Source organism: Staurois parvus, unplaced genomic scaffold (genome assembly GCF_062004578.1).
Source record: "Staurois parvus isolate SC_StPar_1 unplaced genomic scaffold, SC_StPar_1.0 ptg000404l, whole genome shotgun sequence".
Classification (NCBI taxonomy): Eukaryota; Metazoa; Chordata; class Amphibia; order Anura; family Ranidae; genus Staurois; species Staurois parvus.
Window position 1 is genome coordinate 472,440 of NW_028318200.1, and position 22,183 is coordinate 494,622.

The window sequence follows — 22,183 nt, forward strand, 5'->3', positions numbered from 1 at the left end:
GAGTGGATACGGGGAGGAGACCTGTAAGTGAAACTGAAACTGCACCAGAGAAATATCAGGTCCTCTCCCTCACCAGAGCAGGGCTGTGTAGTATAAATCTCAGGCAGGGGCGGACTGACCATTTGGAAACTCGGGCACTGCCCGAGGGCCCGGGTCAGTAAGGGGCCCCATAAGATGCCCCTGGTACCTTTTTCATAGGCTTTTTGAGTTTGGGCAAGGACACAGGGGCCCCATGATCCCCTATTGCCCGGGGGCCCCATGAGTTGTCAGTCCACCCCTGATCTCAGGTATTGATGAACAGATATGCAAACCTAATAGGAAAATATATAATTTATGTATTTCATCTATGCACTTAGTTGTTTGCTTGAAATTCAGTTTTAAGCCCTGCTTCACACTGATGTGGTGCGGAATTCACAGCATTTTCTGTGCATTAGAATTGCACCCTGTTCATGCGAACCGCTGCGGGTGTGTATGTTAAGTTAACAACACCCTGAAAGCAGTCCGCAAAATGTGCAGAATTGGATCACATAGGTGTGAATACCCATGTGATCCGATTCTAGTGCGGACCCAAGAAAGGGTTCTGCACCTTTTTGGTGTGGGTGCAGTGTGACTAGAGCCATACAAAATGTGATTTGCACAGGAATGCGGTGCGGTTCCTGTGCGATATACCGCACCGCTTGTATGTGAACCCAGGCTAAATGTTCATTCTGCCTTGAATAGGTTTAAATAGTTCTGGATGAAGCCATGCTAAATACTGCATTTATATAAGCAGAAATCTTAGCATAAATATGGAAGATGTTTGTTTTATATTTGTGGAAAATACAATGTATACAAGGACTATCAATAACATGGATATGTCAGTTTTTCCTTGCTCTTAAATAATATATAATTCAAGTGTCACAGACAAAATATAGAATAAACATTTAATTTACTCAAGTACAAAGTTAAGAAAATCTACAAACCAACATTTATAAATATAGCGTAGTTATCAAAATGAATACGATGTTCAGGTCAACACATATACACACAAAATTTGCCATCATGACATATTCCATTTCTTGTACATGTATTCAATTAACATATTATTATTATTATTGTGTTTAATATTAATCAGATTAGCAGAAAAATGTTGTATTTTCTGTAGAGGTTAATTATATTGATGACTATTAATGATGAAGAAGAACAGTAGTGATAAAAAAAGATTATTTTGCTATGGTGTGAATGACTGCGCTATTCTGGACAAATGTCCCAGATAAACATGAAATGTTGTTGTATTATAAAAATCCAGAGCATACTATTTGTTTTTAATGAGAGCACCAGTCTAGGTTTTAGGAAGCCGATAGGCATACCACTCATAAATATTTTATAGTACAGGAAGTCCAGAGAACACTTTGCAAAGTTGGCCATGGGTCTTTGTTAGTTTCACATTTCCATTGCAGGAAATAAGAAGATATGTTTGTGTAACTTAATCTTACATTGCTTAGCACTTGTGTGTTCTGAACGTCCATGGCTATGTCAGTAAGGGGAACAATAAACAAAATTAATAACATTTTTTTCTGGATGTGCAAAATGTCAACTGTTTTTATGTCTAAAGCCACATATGTATATATATACAGAATATATGCGTGCACACACACTTAGAGATGTATACAAATCATCTGCTTCCATTGTGGCTGCTTTGAACGTGAAGACTCTCAATTGCAAAACCTTGCCTCTTCCATTGTGCAGATCTGAATAGCCTAATGCATGACTTATGCAAACATGATCTTTTTTGGCCTTCAGACTGTATGCTGAAAGAAACAATTAAAAAGAAATCATTAAGAGACATTTACAGCCTGAATACATTAACTAAGGTCATAACACTTACAAAATTGCTATCCTTTTGCTAGATGTTTTAATAATGAAGTGATCACAGCACTCCACATAAATAGGAAAGGTTTGCTGTAAGTTGAATGGCTTTAAAAAATTTTCCCTGTGTTTTAATTGCATTGAAGATATTAAACTACAAATATAATCTCATGAACATTATATTGTAAATTTACAGATGATAAAATTGACAATAAGCCTATCATTACTATTCTCTCTTTGATTCCAGGCTCCTACAATCAAATTAAACGGGGCATACTCAGGCATGTTTTAGTATCTGCACATACTCCTATTGCTAGGTACAGGTGCAGCATGGAACCTCCACCGTTTTTGGAGTTGGTGTGGGAAATTGACTTGCTGGACCAGCTCTGAAAGGTAGCCAATCAGCTTCTAACTCCAATAAATAAATAACAAGCTATATAGTGAGCGCTCAGAATATGTAGCAGCTATTGCACTAAAGGTGACCATAATACCTCCATAGTAACATCAAAATTCAAAGAAGTGCAGCGCTTAAGATAAGTTCCATCAATAAATATATAAAAGTTCAACGAATAGCAATAGACCCTTATAAGGCTGGTATCTCAGTACTTCAAATGCTGGTATAAACAGCTGACCAAAATAGCAGAAATGCGCACTCACCGGAAGCGCATATTAACAGCGCATGTAGTAGAGGGGAGGCCTCCCCTCTGATGATGTGCTTTTAGCATGAAAGGCCTTAGGAAGGAGGAGCTGTACAGAGCGTGATGTTTTATGCCACTGGAGCCACGAGGAGGCTCGGCGGCCATCTTTAAAGGGGTCAGTATTGCAATTTTTTGTAACTGATATATGATGCATACTGCCCTATGTTTGTTTTATGCTTCAATAAATTTTTCTGAAATACTACACCATTGGGCACCTGTTCTTTGAGCTCCTATGCGAGCTATTACATCTGCAGGAAATCCCTGTGATATCCAGTATCCAGAGAGGGGAGCCCTTTCCAAAGCAGAATACCTGTCCATCCTAAGGGGGACCTCTGGACCAGGGAGATTCTCACTACTCTCCAAGGCTTGATGATCAGAGAGGCAGCCCACCACCTATCATTTATTACTACATGCACTGTTAATATGCGCTTCCGGTGAGTGCGCATTTCTGCTATTTTGGTCGGCTGTTTATACCAGCATTTGTTAGTACTGAGATACCTGCCTTATAAGGGTCTATTGCTATTCGTTGAACTTTTATATATTTATTGATGGAACTTATCTTAAGCGCTGCACTTCTTTCAATTTTGAAGCTTCTACCTCCAGCTTGTTCAATAAAGCTTTGACAGAATACCCTGGGAGCTGATTGGTTTCTATGTAGAACTGCACCAGATCTTGCACTCTCCAGCTTTAGTAAATCAACTCAGATAGATCAAATGGCATTAATACTCTCACAAGGCAGATATACAATAGACAAATATAATATTTCTTCGTCCATCTGGCCTAATTCAGACGCTCTGTGAATTTTCTCTGATACCGTATCTATGAACATACCTAGTTCAATTCACTTTCAATTGAATGGATACCTTAGAGCAGGGGTATCCAAACTTCCTAAAGAAAGGGCCAGTTTACTGTCCTTCCAACTTTAGTATGGCCGAACTGTGGTCAACAGCAGTAGCAAATATCCTGGTGTCAGTGGGAGTAAACAATACCCCATGTTTGATATTAGAGGGAGGAATAGTGCCCCATCATTGGTGTCAGTGTAAGGAATAGCGCCCCATTATTGGTGTCAGTGGGAGGAATAGTGCCCCATCATTGGTGTTGGTGGGAGGAATAGTGCCCCATCATTGGTGTCAGTGGGAGGATTAGTGCCCCATCATTGGTGTCAGTGGGAGGAATAGTGCCCCATCATTGGTGTCAGTGGGAAGAATAATGCCCTATCATTGGTGCCAGTGGAAGGAATAGTGCCCCATCTTTGGTGTAAATGGGAGGAATAGTGCCCCATCATTGGCATCAGTAGGAGGAATAGTGCCCCATCATTGGTGTCAGTGGGAGTAATAGTGCCCCATCATTGGCATCAGTAGGAGGAATAGTACCTCATCATTGGTGTCAGTGAGAGTAATAGTGCCTCATCATTGTGTTAGTGGGAGCAATAGTGCGTCATCATTGGTGTCAGTGGAAGGAATAGTGCCCCATCATTGTTGTCAGTGGGATGAATAGTGGCTCATTATTGGTGTCAGTGGCAGGAACTATGCCCCAAGGGCCAGGTAAAAGCAAGCAAAGGGCCACTTCTGGCCCTCTGGCTGCAGTTAGGAGACCCATGCCTTAGAGACTGACATGATTAAACGTGTAGTTTGTTTAGTTCTGAATCGAATTTCGGACACATTTTTCATTATCTGAAGGTTTGGATGTATCCAAATTTCTGAATTACAATAGTAATGAATCTGAAATAGCAAAACTAAATTTCATCCAACATTCAGATTCAAATTTGAAAACAATTTTGAATATTGCCAATTTCCTTCAAAGAATGTGTGTATTAGTGTTAGAATATACTGTAGATGTCTTCAGAAATTTGAATTGCGAAAAGAATAGAATTAGAATAGAATAAAACAGAATAGAAAAGAATATTAAAGAATAGAATAGAATAGAAAATGAAAGAATAAAATAGAATACAAAATGAAATAACAGAATAAAATAGAATAGAAAATAAAGGAATAGAATAGAAAAAATAGAATACATTTGAATAGAATAGAATAGGATAAAATAGAGATTAAAGGAATAGAATAGAAAGAAATAGAATAGAATGAAACAGAATAGAATATAAAAGAATAGAATATAATACAACAGAAAGTAAAGGAAACGAATACAATAGAAAATAAGGGAATAGAAAGTAATAGAATAGAATACTAAATAAACAAATAGAAAATAATAAAGCCGTAAAGCAGATCAGAATAGAATAGAAAATAAAATTCAAATTCAAATATTGCTGATTTCCTTCACATATTGTGTTTACAAGTGTTAGAATACAACCGTCTTCCGAAATTCAAATTTCAAAAAGCATAAAATAGAATAAAATTGAATAGAATAGAAAATAAATGAAAAGAATAGAATAAATAGAATAGAGCAGAATAGATTAGAATAGAATAGAAAATAACAGAATAGAATAGAAAAGAATAGAATAGCAAAAACAACAGAATAAAATATAATAGAAATAAGATAACTGTCTTCCAAAATTCGAAGAGAATAAATTCAAATTTGAATACAATAGATTAGAATAGAAAAGAATAGAATAGAGCAGAATAGAAGAGAAGAGAAAAATAAAATAGTAGGATAGGAAAGAATAGAATAGAATAGAATAGAAAAAAAACAATAGAATAGAATAAATTAGAATATAACTATCTTCTGAAATTCAATGCTCAATGCTGATTCAAATTTTTCGAATAAGGTCGATTTGAATTCCCCCTTACAACCCATTCATTCTCTGATACCTTGATCTTATTCACTACCCTGATATATCTCTTCCTCTAGATTTTACCTTCAGATTTGATCCTCAAAGTTCTGATCCTTTACTGTCATGTGACTCTCAATGCATAATAACTCATTACGTATGGAGCATAGCAGATGTATTTAAGAAATTATTCTAGAAACGATAATCAAGATGAAAACCCTCAAATGTCAAACTCTACTGACATCTATGTGCATCCATTAACAATGGTGATCCACTACTTGTAGAATTGTTGTAATGACCTTCCCCACCAGGGGCTGACTGACCATTTGGAAATTCGGGCACTGCCCGAGGGCCTGGAGCCAGTAGGGGGCCCCATGAGATGCCCCTGGTACCTTTTTCATAGGCTTTTTTGAGTTTGGGCAAGGACACAGGGGCCCCATGATCCCCTATTGCCTGGGGGCCCCATGAGTTGTCAGTCCGCCCCTGTTCCCCACTCTACACAATATTCAGTGTACCCAATGTAATCTGTTGGATTTGCATGTACTACCTGCTTGAGAGATACTCTTACCCTAGGTTCACACCTAAGCGTTTTCTGCAGCGTTTTGCAGTACAGTCCATTTAACATGATTTCCTATGGGACACGTTCACATTTCCGCGTTTTAACCTGGTGCGTTTTTTGGAAAGGGTCAGTGACTTTTTTGAATGCAAAATGTTGCGTTTTTGGTTCTATAGACTTCAATGGGAACGCTACAGAAAAGCATGTATTGCTTTTTTGCTGCATTTTGTGTTTAAAATCTGCCTAGCAACAAGAAAAATGGAAAAAAAAAGCAAAACGTGGCAAAAAACGCAAGTGAAAATAACAGCTTAAACACAATCTTCTGAACTATGCAGATATAACAAAAACTAAATACACAAATGGAAACTCAGATTGAATTTTAAACGAGAAAAAAAACATATGTGTGCCCAGTATTAGCTATTAGTAACATGTAGCCTGGCTTATAGCTAGGATATTTGATGGCTGCAGATTCAACACTCGCCTAACAGAACATTTTCAGTTCAAGCTGTGATAGAAAACATGTAAAGAATCAAAGTTAGTATAATTTATTTAATCTGGGTCTAAGAGAGATATAATAGTTCACTAGGAATGATGCAGACCTCTAGCACACCAATAATGCTGAAGCCACAGAATTATGTGCTTAAAGGGTAACTCCACTTTTGTGGGAAGAAAATACAGTAAATAATAAAAAATATAGCATATACAATTACAACACAAGTCACATTGTAATTGAACATTAATAAAAATTGCCTTTCCTTTTCAATCTGCAGCACTGTAATTTGCTGTGAAATGCAATGCAGTATGAAAACCTGGAGGCCTTCTGTACACATTTAGTGTATGGAACACCCCCAGAAATATAACTTCTTGGTTGTCTGTTTAGCTCACTGATTTCTCCCAGAAGTCGGCACAAATATACAAGTCAAATCTTAGGCATCCTCTAAAACAAAAATGTCAGTTTTGGTGTGATGCTCCTAAAGGGTTAATCGTTCTAAAGGGATGCAGACCCTGTCATTTTCCTCATTAGTGCGCAGCAGGTTCATCAGCTGATCACTAGGTGACTTTGTCATTCAGAATAAGCATCCAAAAAACATAGAAGAGCAAACAGATTTTTCTTCATAGAAGAAACAGGTAGGACTTTGCAACAAAGCTTGTTAAAATCCTTGCAATGTACATAGATCGCCCAGAGGGGAATATTTTTTTCTCAGCAAACGTGAAATTAAGATGTGCAAGCAGAATTTAGCAGTATTCCTAAACCTTTGAGGAAAGTTAGGAGCACATTTTGGACAGAGAGGATGATGCATGAAAAAGGCCATCTACCACCCCCAAACAGGGGAAGCCACACGTCACCCACATATAATGCCATTCTAACATTTTTCAGTGAAGAGCTATTCACCCCGAGGTCATCACAGAGGACAAGGGGGCACTCTTTACATCTGGAGGAAAAGAAATGTAATCTCCAAACATGGAAAGGTTTCTTCACAGCGGGGCCGGATCTAGCCTATCTGGTCTGGGGGTGCAGTGAAAAAAAGTCAGGGGTCAAAATGCCAATACTGTGTGTGAATCACTGAGTCTGTCACACAGTGTCATGACCTGGGAAACACTAGTATGTATCAGGCTGACACAGAACCTGCCCTCCTTATATCAGATGTCCCTCTGAGAGTTCCTCTTTAAATCAGGAGTCCTCATCAGAGGCCTCCTTTACATTGAGTTCCCATCAGGTATCCCCATGAGAGTGCCTCCATCAGAGTCCCCCTTACATCAACTGTCCCCAACAGAGTGCCCCCTTACATCAGGTGTCCCCATCAGAGTGGCCCTTTACATCAGGTGTCCCATCAGAGTCCCCATAAAAGTGCCCCCTTACATCAGGTACCCTATCAGAGATCCCATCAGAGTGCCCCCTTACATCAGGTGTCCCCATCAGAGTGCTCCCCTTACATGGATTGTACCTATCTGTGTGCCTCCTTACATCAACTGTCTGCATCAGATTGGATCATGGATTAGTGGATGCATTTTCAGAGACCTGGGGGGGCACAGCTAAAATCTGTGTGGGCACAGCCTACCCCAGCACCCCCCTAGATCCGGCCCTGCTTCACAGTGAGAGCTGTGAAAATGTGGAATAGACTCCCTCAAGAGTTGGTTCTGGCCAGCTCAGTGGATTGCTTTAAAAAAGGCCTGGATTCTTTCTTAGATACACCAAATATAACTGGATACTAACATTTATAGGTAATGGTGATCCAGGGAATATCCAATTGCCTCTTGGGGGATCAGGAAGAAATTTTTTCCTCTGCAGGAGCAAATTGGATCATGCTTTGTTGGTTTTTTTGCCTTCCTCTGGATCAACTGTGGGTATAGGATTATAACTTTTTTTTTTAACGGTTGAACTGGATGGACTTTTGTCTTTTTTCAGCCTGACTAGACTATGTAACTATGTATGTAACATCTCTATCCTGAAAATCTTTCATAATGATTAACACCATCAGCAATGTGACTAACGGTTAACACCTGTTCCAGACTTCATGACACTGTGTTGGCTATATAAGTTAGAGCTGTGTGATTTCAAACTTTCACACCCCTTCCATGTTCTTCAACAATCAACATCTGCTTTGACACATTTCATGACACCATGGCGAATTGATTAACGTGATGTATCCATGTGGCTGGGGTATGTCTGTCAGGGATTGCCGCGGCGCTGGTCCCGGCGCATGCGCATTAGGCCTTCTCATACAGGGATGCGGGCGCTAGGTCCCGGCCCGCCGCGGCGACGGAGTTCGCGCATGCGCACTGGCGTTCACGGGTGCGCGCCTGGAACCAATGACAGCGCAGAGCGCGATATTTAAATCGCCCTGTGCTGTCACTGGTTGCCGAATGGTCTTCCTGCAATTCCTGTTCCCTGAAACCTGTGACTGTGAGTACTATTGACCCGGATTGTCTGACCTTTGCTGCCTTCTCCTGTCCTGACCCTTGGCTTGCCTGACCTCGCTCCTGAATGTCCCTATTTAGATCTGATCTCCTGTTATTGACCTGGCGTGTGACCCGACCATTCTTTGCCTGCTGCTTTGTACCGCACCGGCCCCCCGGCTACCGACTTGGCTTGTCTGACCTAGCTTTAGCTCATCCATCTCACTGGGACCCCCCGGTCCTCTCACATCAGACTCTTACTCTGCGGGAGCCTCTGGCGGACTCTTCTACCACCGGTGGGTATACCCGGTAGGCGCGACCTGGTCTCGGAGCGCTCCAAGTCCATCCCCACCATCAGGGGCCCTGGTGAACAAGTGCTCCGGAACTTAGACTCCGCGCTCTGGGGAAGCCTGACCAGTGGGTTGCTAGAGGTGCTGTCAGGTGGTCCGTTACAATGTCCTTGGCACTCATTAGAAGCGAAGAAGCCTCTTGGATTAGTGGTAGAAAAAAAAAATCCAACATTACAGAAGCCCAGCTGAAAGTGACTAACTCATACACATCTGATATAAAAGGTAATTAACCCCTTGGTGCCAGCGCCTCCCAGCCCTTTAAGGAGTTTGTGATGCTGGGAGGCGGGGTGGGGTTTAGGGTCATGTAACTGCCATGATTGGCTGTAACAGCGGTCACAAGATTGGAAAGGTCCAGATTCCAAGTAGTGATTGGGACCTTTCCATGAGGCACCGGTAAACGTGCTAGGGGCATGCAGGGCACGCTCTCGGCACGTCTGTTTACTTTTGGTACACAAATATGCGGCCGCGCAGCATCAAGGCCCTGCCGCCCAAAAGGTGTACAGGTTAAATGACAAAAAGAAAACTGTAAGCTGTTTGTTTTTCATGCGGAGCTGCACCAGATGTTGCACTCTATAGTTTTAGTAAATGAACCCCACTGTATATTTATCCTTGTCATTTAGAGCATGCATAAAATAAAATACATGTGGTTAGCTTGGAATAAAAGGCTATTAATCTCTGTTAGTTAAGCCAGCTATACATGGATCGAAATTCAGCCAGTTCAGCAGTCGAACATTCAAACCTAACAAAAGTTCGACCGCAAACTTCGAACAGGGACAATTCGCTCTGGGTATGTGGTAAAATACCACACAGCTACTAAAATACAGCATATTATTTATATTTATATTTTTAAGTAATACAGTATTTTAGTAGTGAAAACATTATTTACTGTTTTAGCTGTCAGCAGGGTTCCCCGCTGACAGCTGAATATAAAAAGAATTGCAGGCATTGCCCAGCAATTCATTTTTGTGTTTTAAAAACGGCATGGGGTCCCCCCCATTCATGCCAAGGCCTTCGGGTCTGGTATGGATTTTGAGGAGAACCCCCAAGCAAAAATTTAAAAAATTGGCATGGAGGTCCCCTCCAAAATCTTTACCAGACCCTTATATGAGCATGCAGCCTGGCAGGTCCAGAAACGGGTTGGGCAAGCAAGTGCCTCCCTCCTCCTGAACTATACCAGGCCACATGCCCTCAACATGGAGTGTGCTTTGGGGCATGGGGGCTCCCCCTAAAACACCTTGTCCCTGTGTTGATGGGGACAAGGTCTCTTCCCCACAATGTGGCCGGTGGTTGTGGGGGTCTTTAGGCAAAGGGATTATCGGAATCTGGAAGCCCCCTTTAACAAGGGGGCCCCAGATCCCGCCCCCCCATGTGTATGGGGTACATGGTATCGCTACTCATTCACAAAAAAAAAGTGTAGTGTAAAAAATTACAGAAGACAGTCTTTGAAAAGTCCTTTATTAAAAACAAAAATAAAAAACATTTCCCCCAAACTAACATCAATCACAATCCCCACCGCCAAACGCTGAGCCAAAAAAAAGAAAAGAAAAACTGCTCCGCTCTTGATGCTGGCTCCCGCCGTCTGACAGTTGCGCCGGGATGACAGTTCTGACAAATACTGTGATGACATCACAAGGGGGCAGGGCCACTCCACCCTCTTGTGACATCATCATGTGTTGTGATTGGCCAAAGCATTGCACCTGACCTGTGGTCAGGTGCATTGCATTGGCCAATCACAATGCACTGTCAGGGCGTGACGGGCGAACAGCTTGCTAAAAAGCCCTTCTGGTTCGTGTGGTCATCGAACACACGAACAGCCGATGTTCAAGTCGAACTTATGTTCGACTCGAACATCTAGCCCAACCCTATTCAGCAGAGACTGTACGAATTTCATAATGTCGATCCATGTATGGACAGGGAGGTTGTACAAAAGTCAACCTACTGATCAACTTCTGTACAGGCACCCTGTTGGATTTTCCCTACTCAGTCAGCGTTAGAGACTATAGCCTGCAATGTAGATCAATGTAATCTGCTGGCTGGAAGGTCTCCCTTCTGTTGGAATACAATAGCTCAGTAGGGAGAATTCCCCCATCCAGCTCGAATGTTTGGATAGGGGAATCAAGTCAGTTTTTTTGTTCAACCCACTGGTTGAATGAAAAAACTGACTAATCAATGGGCTGCCTTAGTCCCCTGAATACAATTGTCTCTTTTGTCTAATCCAGGGGTCCTCTGACTTTTTAAACAAAGGGCAAGGTCACTGCTCATTTCATTGTTTGGTGATCAGACCTTATTTAGTAGGAGTAAGAAAATATGTCTTATTAACTGGCATCCATTTTACATAATGCCTCCATTTCTAGATGTGTGAAGTTAGTTTTGCTTGTAACTTCTCCCTCGTTTGCTGAGAATAGTTTCATTTCACTGTAAACGGAACTACCTTATATGGTATCCCTCAGATATTTGCCGTTTCTGTTCTTCACGTAACTATATTGATAAGAATGGAATGTTTCACTGGTCATCCTAAGATTAAGCAACGCCTACTGAGTTCTGTATAACAGTTCTTGTCATGCATTCAACTTTCAGAGATTTAACTTGCACACTTTGGTGTCTAGAGCTTTATTTCTCCCAGGTCTGGTGGGGAAAATATTCGAGGACATTTTTTAGGCTGCAGATAGAAATTGATCTTTTCAGTATCAGGAAAAAAAATGCACGTGTGTGGAAGGTCAACAGAAGTTAAAAAAAAGGCTGTTGCATCAGTCATTAATGACAGTACAAAATGTCCCAGTGTTGCTGATCAGTGGGAGTAAAAAATGATGCTGCATCAGTGGTTAATAGGTGTAATAAATGCCCTGCGTCGATGACCAGCGGAAGGCGTGAATGTCCCCGTACAGGGCTGGTGCTAGACTATTTTGCGCCCTAGTCAAGACCATCTACTTGTGCCCCTCCTTCCCAAATTTTTTTTAAAAACAGTAGAAAATATTAAATCAACAAAACATGAAACTGCTACATTTTTTTTAATTTGCAAAAATAAGTGCCATAAGATGCCACCAGCACCAATATTACAGACAAAATCAGTGTCATGTACGGACTGTATCTGTGGCTATCAGTGCAGGGTGACAGTTGCAGGGAGTGGAGGATGATGGATCCACACTCTGACAGATCCCAGGCTGGAATTCCTCAGGCAATGGGGGGAGATAAAACGCTGTGACAGCAGGAAGCTTAGCTCACACACACAGAGAACACCTGAACTGAGCAATTCCACACAGTGACAGATCCAGCACAACACATCACCACCAACACCAGCACAGATCAGCAGGCCCAGCAGGCACTAGAAGAGCAGGCCTTTCGATCATGATGATGTCATCACTCACTGACACATTGCACATGTGATGGATGGCCAGCTGGCAGGGTGACACTCACACAAACATGAGACTTCAGAGTCAGATATTACCTTCCTCCGCAGGCACAGCTCCTCCTCCACCGATGAAATGGCTTGTAGCAAGGGACTTAGTCTGAGAGGAATACTGGAAGGAACAGCAGCTCAGCTGTTACACTGGCCCCAGACAGAGAGAGTGCCAGCATGTGCTGTGCCCAGGTGCCCCTAGGTGGCAGTGTGCCCTAAGTGACCGCCTAGTTTGTCTAGTGAAAGCACCGACCCTGTCCCCGTGTCAGTGGTCAGTAGGAGTAATGTTCCTGAAAGCCCTGCAAGTGGCCCTGCAAGTTCAGTCCTGTCTATGGCTACCAGCAGACCGTAACTGCAGATCAGAATTTGGGGACCACTGTTTTAATCACTGGCCAACTTGAAAAGTATACAGCAAATCAGAACATGCCTTTGGTGTCTTCCGTAAATGTAACCAAGAAGCTGATATACCTATTACATAACTTGCCATAGTCTGGTAAAATAATCCCAGTTACAGCACAGAAAATGTAAGACCTAATGATCTGTATTGCAACATATTATTCATATTCACCACTCTCACAAATTCTTACATATTATTGCAGTCATATAATGTTTTTATTTATGGCTCTGCTCCTGTTTAAGCATGCAGTGTAATCCAATGAGCCTGTATCTAGATCTAGATAGAGGAACATCTATTTTGAGTCCCATAACTTTTACAGGACACGGTGACAGTCGTGATGTCATATTAAAGCGGAACTTCACTCTCTCAATCAACACTGACTATTTTGATTCCTTATGCTGCTAGCATTAGTAAACAGATCGGAAATTATATCATATTTACTTGTTTTACATTTTTTCTTTACATTTCTTTAGTTACTTCCTGGTTTACAGGCAGAGGCAAATGATGTCATACATCCCAGGAGTCTTCAGGAGGGGAAGAGGGTTTTCTCAAATAAACACACGCAGGCCTGCATGCCTGAGCTAAGGGCATATGGATTCCAGGATGTAAATGCCACATGAATCATCTGCCCTTACCCAAGAAGGCTATGACCAGAAGTGCTATGTGTGTTTTTTTTCAAAGTGATTACAAAATAAAATAAAGCAAAGAGACATTAATGGAAGTTTGCTTTGAATATAGAAAATTAATTAAATGTGCTCAGATGTGAATTAAATGTGCTCTGCATTTTGCCCCGCCCACTGGGGCTTGGTCACAGAGGTACCTCTGTGACCAAGCCCCCGGTGGGTGGGGCTAAATACATCAGAAGGTGTGGCCAGTACGCAGCTGAGGCCATTCCTCAACATTGGACTCCTGGGTTCGGTTGAGCAGCGTCCATCCTTTCATTTGTATCAGGTGAATGGGATGTCCCTTTCTTTAGTATGATTATGTCCCATTCAGGTCTTAGGAAATTAGTGCACAGGTATCTGCAGCCCAAGACTAGACTTTTACCGGTAGGTGGCCGCAGCTGTTGGTTGAGGTAAGTATAGGCTTGTGGGGAGGAGGGTACAAGTAGCAGTATTGAGGAGGATAAGGAGGGGGACTGGGAGATTTTTTTAATGGGTGAACCTACACTTTAATTGTTAACTGAGCTTTATAAAAGAGCTTGATACACAGTTGAAAAACATATAAATAATCTGTTTTGGCTACAAAAAGAATTGTAATTCTCTTTAGAATGATAGTAAAGCTTTTAATTTTATTTTCCTAAAATACCAAACATGTCATACTTACCTGCCTGATCCCCCTCTGGCACTGTTTGCTCTTCCTCCTTGCAGAGTGCCCCCTTAGCAAGCAGCCATCCAGAGACGGCTCTGTGTGTCCATTGACACACAGGACACGGCTCGGCCCCACCCCCGACTCAATGCTCACTGACTGTGATTGACAGCAACAGGAGCCAATGGCTTCTGCTGCTACCTCTCTGTACAATGAGGAGAGAGTCGACAGAGCCACTCACTGCACATCGCTAGATCGAGATTGGGCTCAGGTAGCTTTTAGGGAGGGACAGCACTCTGAAGGTTCTTTATCTTAATGCGATAAGGTAAAAAACCTCCAGGCTTTTGAACCACTTTAACCACTCTCATTTTTCCCAAACTCAATGCTGTGCTGCATAGATAGCTGAATATCATTACCTTTCTATGTTACTGATAAGCAATATAACTTGATCACCTACCTACTCATAAAACTCACAGTGCTCTCTTCCCTCTCTCATTCTGTGTTATTAAAAATGTCTCCCCAAGTGGGTGCATAAGTACAGTCGTCAGGACTCTCCTCTGTGCCTCAGATGTTCTGACACTGGTAATTTGAAACACGTGCTTTGGTGGTGTCCCAAATTGTTTAGATACTGGCATGATGTTGTGGATCTCATTAATCTCACTTTTGTTACATGTATTGAATTAGACTCAATGATTTGCAATGATTTGCAACTTGGGCTTGTTGGAAATACCTACAGTAAGGAATACCATTTACCATAAGTAGCCGTAAGTAGATTATTGTATTTAGCCTGGAAACTTATATCCATGAAATGGCTCTCATTTACCCCTCTGACAGTTGCCCACTGGATTAGGGTAGTTAATGCTACACTCAGTTTAGAGAAGATGACTTACAAAAAAAGGGGTTGTCTGAACAAGTTTGATAAAATGTGGGAGGCTTGGATGTGAACCCCTAGTGTACATAAAGCAGCCTTTCAGTACAATAGACTGTTGCCTTGATGTAGCCAAGCGGCTTTCCTTAGTCTGTGTTCTTTCTGAGGTATAGTCAACCCTTTATTTGGTCACCATTTTATCTCCTCTACTTTTTGAGGACACAGCCACAGCCTAATATTATCTACTGGTTAGGTTTATGTCTTATGCACTCATGCACGGTGATAAATTGTTTACTATGTTTGGGAGTTTTCTCCCTTAATGCTATTCTTTTATTTATTTTTTTCATTTCCTCTTTTCCTGTTTTTTTTTTATAATTGTTTCTGCACTTAAAGACATACACGTGGGAATGTTTTTATACACATCTTGAGGTGTAATGTTTGCACTGTAATATGTGACACCGATACTTGAAGTTTCAAGTCTTGTGCTATATTGCCTTACTACACCATATGATATTTTGTATGCTTTTTACTCTATGTGAATCCCTTTTTTGTGTGCTGTAAACAAAAATTCAATTTTTAATAAAAATGATCTGATTAAACAATATTAAAAAATTTATTTAACAAATACATAATTGGGTTAGAGGAAACTCTCTTAGCTGATAGATACATTTCTGCCAGAAATGATTCCCTTTTACTTCCATTCCTGTCGACACAGCATAAATTGAGAGAAAAACTCTCAAAAAAAATTTTCTGAGAGTCTCAGAAAAACTCTCAGAAAAATTTCCCCCTCTAATCTTGTCCTGGTGACAACTCAGAATTTTTAATTTTCTCTAATTTTTTCCATCCTGCTGACAGCTCTTAACTGGGACGCATATAGAGGGTAAATCTCCCTAATAGGGACACAGGTAGCATTAAACACCTTTCCACACTTTGTACTTTCATAGGCCATCCAGAACTAATAAATAAAAAGTTTAGATAGACTTTAAATATCAGTTTTTAGTGGACTGTCTGTAGTCTGTATTAGTAGAAAATTTTAGAAAACAATTATTTATAAACCTTATATTTAAACATACATAAAAATGAAAAAACATTTCCTTATGTCAATACCAACCAGCTGGATTCTATGACGTGTAGTTGCTATACTGTTTCGTAATTGCTTTTTTTTAATCCAATATTTTTTATTTGAAACGCCAAAGAAAAGAACTGTATAGCAAGCAGTTTAAATTCTGTAAACATCATTATTGATCATCCTAATAGAATGCTAGGCATTTAACATCAGTAATACTAAGGGTCATGACACATAGAAAGAAAATCTTGTTGCTACAGACACTAAGTGCGCTGTTATCTATTTTATCTTAGACAATTTAGTCATCCTATTGTTATGCACATGTGGTATTGCAATGGTTGGACATTGTCCCAACACAGCTAAAGCATAGGCCATTGTGATATTATACTTTACGTTTGGTGTGTAGGCTTGTGGAACTAAGGGTATTAGTGGGGATTAACCCCTTGTTTATTTCACTGCAATTGTCTATTTGGCAAATGAGTAGGGGGCAGGAGTGTACTGGAGTCAGGGGCGGACTGACAACTCATGGGGCCCCCGGGCAATAGGGGATCATGGGGCCCCTGTGTCCTTGCCCAAACTAAAAAAAGCCTATGAAAAAGGTACCAGGGGCATCTCATGGGGCCCCCTACTGACCACGGGCCCTCGGACAGTGCCCGAGTTTCCAAATGGTCAGTCCGCCCCTGACTGGAGTTTAGCCATTCTGCCCAGGGTTTGTAGAATTTTTGAGGGAACACTCTGTGCTGTTATGTAAGTTTTCCCCTCTCCAAGATGGAAGTGACAAATTTTTTTCCACTGAATAAAGATGGCACGGTAAAAAGAGAGAGAACCATTTTTGCTAAAACAGTTAATCTTGTAACAGGTAGTTTCAAGGATTCAAGAACAATTGATTCAGGACGGATACCCAAAATGGCTATAAGAGGGTCTAATGGTAATAAATATAATATATTCAAAGTTGTAAAAATGGTTTCCCAGTTTATCTGTCTTGTAGAACAGCAAAGAATGGGCTACTTTTAACATTACATTATGTGATTGTATTTGTAATGCATGGCAAAGCTGTAGGTATTGGAAATTGTATGCTTAGTAAAATAATTCTTCCTCTAAGGCTTGGTGAGTTTTCAGGGTATCTCCCTGGTAAAGCTGGTGTAAAAAGTAAATATTCACTTTTTTCAGTACTGAAAGCAACTTAGCTTTATGAATTCTGGAACATGTATTTCATTTCAGATTGGTGTAAATTGTTTGTGGCCCATATGTTTGATATTAGTCTTTGCAGTAGGCCATAGTTTGCATTAAAGACTGTTGTGAGCCTTTTGAAAATGCCCTGCCTCTAAAAGTGATAGACATCATAGACACATAGCATAAGCACACTTAGAATTACACCCTAAACATCATTCTGCTATGCCTCCTGAGTATGGGGATACCACATGTGTGAGTCATTTTCACAGCCTAGATGCATAGAAGGGCCCAAAATCCAAGGAGCACCGTCAAGCTTTCAAGGAGCATAAATTGTGCTAATCTAATTTCCTGACTACCTATCGCATTTTTGAAAGCCCTGGAGCACAAAGACAGTGGAAACACCCACAAAATGACCCAATTTTGGAAAGTAAATGCTCCAAGGTATTTTCTAAGAGGTTAGTCTTTTGATAATGTAATTTTTGCCACTTTTTGGAAAATGCAGGAAAGAAAATGAAAATAATTTTTTTTACACAAAGTGGTCAGTTAATAAGATATTTCTAATACACAAGCATACTTATAATTACACATTCTGCTACTCCTCCCAAGTATGGAGATACCACATGTGTGAGACTTTTTCACAGCTTAGCCACACAGAGTGGCCCAAAATCCAAGGAGCAACTTCAGGCTTTCTAGGGTCACCAGTTCAGCTCAGGAGAAGGCAAAGACATCATCAGCAAACAGACAAAGGATTGGTCCATGCAACATTCAGAAACATGGTCAATAAACAGGCCAGGATTAGTGCATGCTGTGGCTGCGATGCTTTTCTTCACAGCTGTGGCAGGAATTATACCCTCTGAATTCCCGCTGATTGTGACCCATTCAAGGGAATAGGGCTGCTTGTACAGGGACCAACGGGTTAAAGCAGATGGCGAAGAGGCAATACAGTGCCTCCTCAATGCCTGTCAAATGCTCTTTGAAGAGCGATCTAAATATGGATGGCTCTTCAGAGAGAACTGCATATGTGAACAAATTCTTATGGTGACACTGTGACTGTTGTGTCAGTGATCAGGTACAGTGTAAGTGGTGTGGCAATGATCAAGGACACTGTAACTAATGTGGCAATGATTGTAAATGCATCTGACTGCATCAAGGCTCAGACATCTGTCCCTATCTGCAGCTAACTGCTCTGTGTGTGGCTACATGTGAATAGCAGTGGCCGCTGATCGCATAACCCAGTCATTTCAGCATCAAGAATCTGCAGATTCTTGCCACAGGAATCCGGCAGCCTCACCAACCCAGCCATATGAAAGGGGCCTAACTGTTGTGGCAGGGACACTGCGACTGGTATGGCTAGTCGACACTGAGTGGGTGGTGGTGATTAGGGAGTGGTGACAGTATGTAAAAAAAATATATAATTTTTTTTTTCTTAAAATCTCTATTCTTTTTACAAATTTTTTTACATACTGTCACCAGAGCAAAGCAGTGTCATCATAGTGTACTACTCTTGGAAGGTGACCAGGATTTTTTTTTTACACTGTGATTGCTTGATACAGTGATGATCACTGTAACAGTAATCATTTTAATAGGCATGAAAGGCTTTCATTCACAACACTTGTTTTTTACTATTGAGATGCTGTAATTGGTCATAGCGATCACATGCTACAGGAGCTTCTGTTATTGGCCCTGTATACCATGTGATCACTGTAACCAATCACAGCATGACAATAGTAGATAATGAATAACCAATGGTTGCCATTCATGACAATTATTTACTTGGTGAGTATGTAATCACTGTGATTGGTCACAGCAATCACATGGTAACTGTGATGATCACAGTGTCCTAGTATCGAACGCTCAGTTAGGCACATGCCTGGGAGGACGTCATCTGACATCCACCTGGGATAGAAAAGTTCCCATCATTTTTACTATAGGTGAAGCAGGAAGTGGTTAATGCAACATGCTGAGGTGACAGCCAACTGCTTGGTTTTGCAGTTGTATTTTAGAAAAAAAAAGCATACAGGAGGCATCAGAATTGCCTCCTAAACTGACAGCAGCTGCTAAGCTGCGCTCTTAAAAGAGATCAGCTCTTAAAAGAGATCAGCTCTTAAAAGCGAATCTCTTTTCATGCTTTTCAGAACTAGTGTGCACCTAGCCTGTAAATGTTTACTCTCACCAGCCACTTTATTAGGTACACCTATTCAACTGCTTTGCAACACAAATTGCTAATCAGCCAATCAGCAACTCAAAATCCCAGTAGATCAGCAGTTTTTGAAATACTCAGACCAGCCTGTCTGGCACCAACAATCATGCCATGTTCACAGTCACTTAAATCCCCTTTCTTCTCCATTCTGGTGCTCGGTTTCAAATTCAGCAACTCACCAGATCTAGATGCCTAAATGCTGCCATGTGATTGGCTGATTAGAAATTTGTGTTTCCAAACAATTGAACAGATGTACCTAATTAAGTCATCGGTGAGTGTCTGTTAAGCTGTATGACTGGATGGGGCATGAGCTGTGTCACTTGTACATAGATAGTTCATTTGATGTGGGCTCATGCACACAACACATATTGAAATTCTTGACATTTAAAATATCATGATGGCAGATGCAGTGTAGTGTGTAATGTTGTAATGTGCTGTGTTGTGCCATGCTGTTGATGTAGCAGTTTGTTGTTGCCTTTATCATTGGTATTTCTTTGGAATAACAGACTTCTTACAAATAGCACCACACATGTTACAATCTGATTGTACAATCTATTTTAGATTTTAGAATTATGTAATGCATGGTCCTGAATGATTGGATACAGATTAATTGGATGGTTTAGGTAGGTGATCATATTACATAGCTTTGGTAAATTTAAAGTTGATTGCACAAAGATTATATGGTCAGATTGTATTGTGTATGGTGACCCCAAATATACTGTAGTTAATCCATCAGTGTGACTGTACCCTGAAAGATAAATTAAAGCTGAACTGAAATAGAAATTTTAAATTGCTGGTAAATATATTTCAGTAACAAGCCTGCTTCAAGCATATAATTTATTCAAAAGTGACAGTCAGTCAACCGTCTTCAGAATGAAGGGTTTATGAGAGAGAGAACACCCTGCACCTAAGTACACTTTTGTAATTGTTACCACTATCTTTTCATTAAAGTTATTCTATGTTTTAGGCTTTGAGGTCTTAGCAGGCAGCATAGTTTGAAACACATGACTATTCCCACACAGCCGGAATCAGCAAATTCATTTATTTGATCCTCACACCATTAAATATTAGAAAGAAGAAATTGAAAGCCATTTTTTATACAGTTACAATAAAAATAACACATACCGTCGTAAAATGAACAACACAGTACGTTGCGATAACTGCTAGACCAATGATTATTGACGCAATCGCAACATACATGGCATTACGTCCCAACCTCCTCGATCCTTCGATATCTCCATCATTATAGCTGTTTAAGGCCTGCAGTAGTAAAATGTACAAAATTAGTTTATCTTTTTATATCAGAATGTGTTTTTTTTCTTAATAACTAGGATATAATTTTGTCATACTTTTTTCCTGTTAGTACAGAAAAAAAAAATAAAAATAATATTTTAGTGGCACGTAAATTTTTATTAATATTATTACAGAGACTTATATAGCTCCATCAATTTACGCAGCGTTTTACATGTGTGTATATATACATATTTATTTTGTACATTCACATCAGTCCCTAACCATCAAGGGGTGTACAATCTAAGGTCCCTAACTCAGTGGTGTATATACCACAAGGCATTTGCCTAGGGTGGCATTTTTCAGGGGGGCAGCACTGCCCCTTGGAAGAAGGGACGGAAGAAGGGACACTCCAGGCATGGGGACCTGGTGGTTTCCGAGAGATGCTGAGGGTTTCATGACCATGTATGCACAGCCCAACTCTCGTTCCCGGGGATGTCCGGAGATGTGAAGGTGTCTCTCTCACCATGGAGGATGGTGGCTAGCTGGCAGTGGTAGGCTCTCTCGGGTGGGAGGCAGGGGTGTTGTTGGTCAATGTCAGGCTCTCTCTGTGGGGGGTGCCGGTTTTTGTGTTGCCTAGGGCAGCACAACTCCTAAATACACCCGTGCCCTAACTCACATTCATACATACACATACTAATGAATTGCATAACTTTATTTAAAGGATAACACTACTTTCAAACAAAGTAAAGTGGCTATATAGTCAAGGCACAGCGGCTAAATGGTTAGCACTTCCACCAGCAGCACTAGGGTCATTGGTTTGAATCCCAACCATGGCACCACCTGCCTGGAGTTTGCTTGTTGTGCCTGTGTGGGTTTCCTCCAGGTACTCCAGTTTCCTCCCACACCTCAAAGACATGCTGGTAGCTAAATTGTCCCTAGTATGTGTATGTATGAATGTGAGTTAGAGACCTTAGAATGTATGCCCCTTGAGGGTTAGGGACTGATGTGAATATATATATATATACATATATATATACACATGTGAAGTGCTGCATAAATTGATATATATATACACACATGTGAAGTGCTGCATAAATTGATGGTGCTATGTACCTATAATAGTAGGTATCTGTAATAAAATAAAAAATATATTCAGTATATGTATTTCCACATAGTATTTTAATTATTTCTAACCCACACCTATTAATCTGAATGATCCTAAAGTTTGTAAACTAACTTTGTGGAGTTATACTATACTATACTCAGACAAAAAAAATTAACAACCCCCCCCCAAAAGAAAACAAAACAAAAACAAAAACACAACGGACAGACTCGATGGATCACTCGGTCATTTTCTGCTGTCCCTCTTCTAAGTTCCCCACACATTTACTTCCTTGTGAACCATAATCACTATGCCCTGTGAGTAGACCCTGCTGTGTCACACATTTCACAGAGCCTGCCTTCTG

General features: G+C 40.7%; 1 protein-coding gene across 1 annotated transcript in view; it reads right to left on the minus strand.

Annotated features, from left to right (window-relative positions):
* Positions 1 to 909: 909 nt before the first annotated feature.
* LOC149455087 (transmembrane protein 233-like) overlaps positions 910 to 22,183 on the minus strand; it is a 51,557-nt gene continuing 30,283 nt past the window's right edge. The window contains exons 2-3 of the mRNA XM_089686657.1: positions 20,610 to 20,744; positions 910 to 1,790 (exon numbers count right to left, since the gene is read on the minus strand). Coding sequence (XP_089542783.1) covers positions 1,779 to 1,790; positions 20,610 to 20,744 — 147 coding nt within the window. The 3' untranslated portion in view covers positions 910 to 1,778. The remainder of the gene's footprint in view (positions 1,791 to 20,609; positions 20,745 to 22,183) is intronic.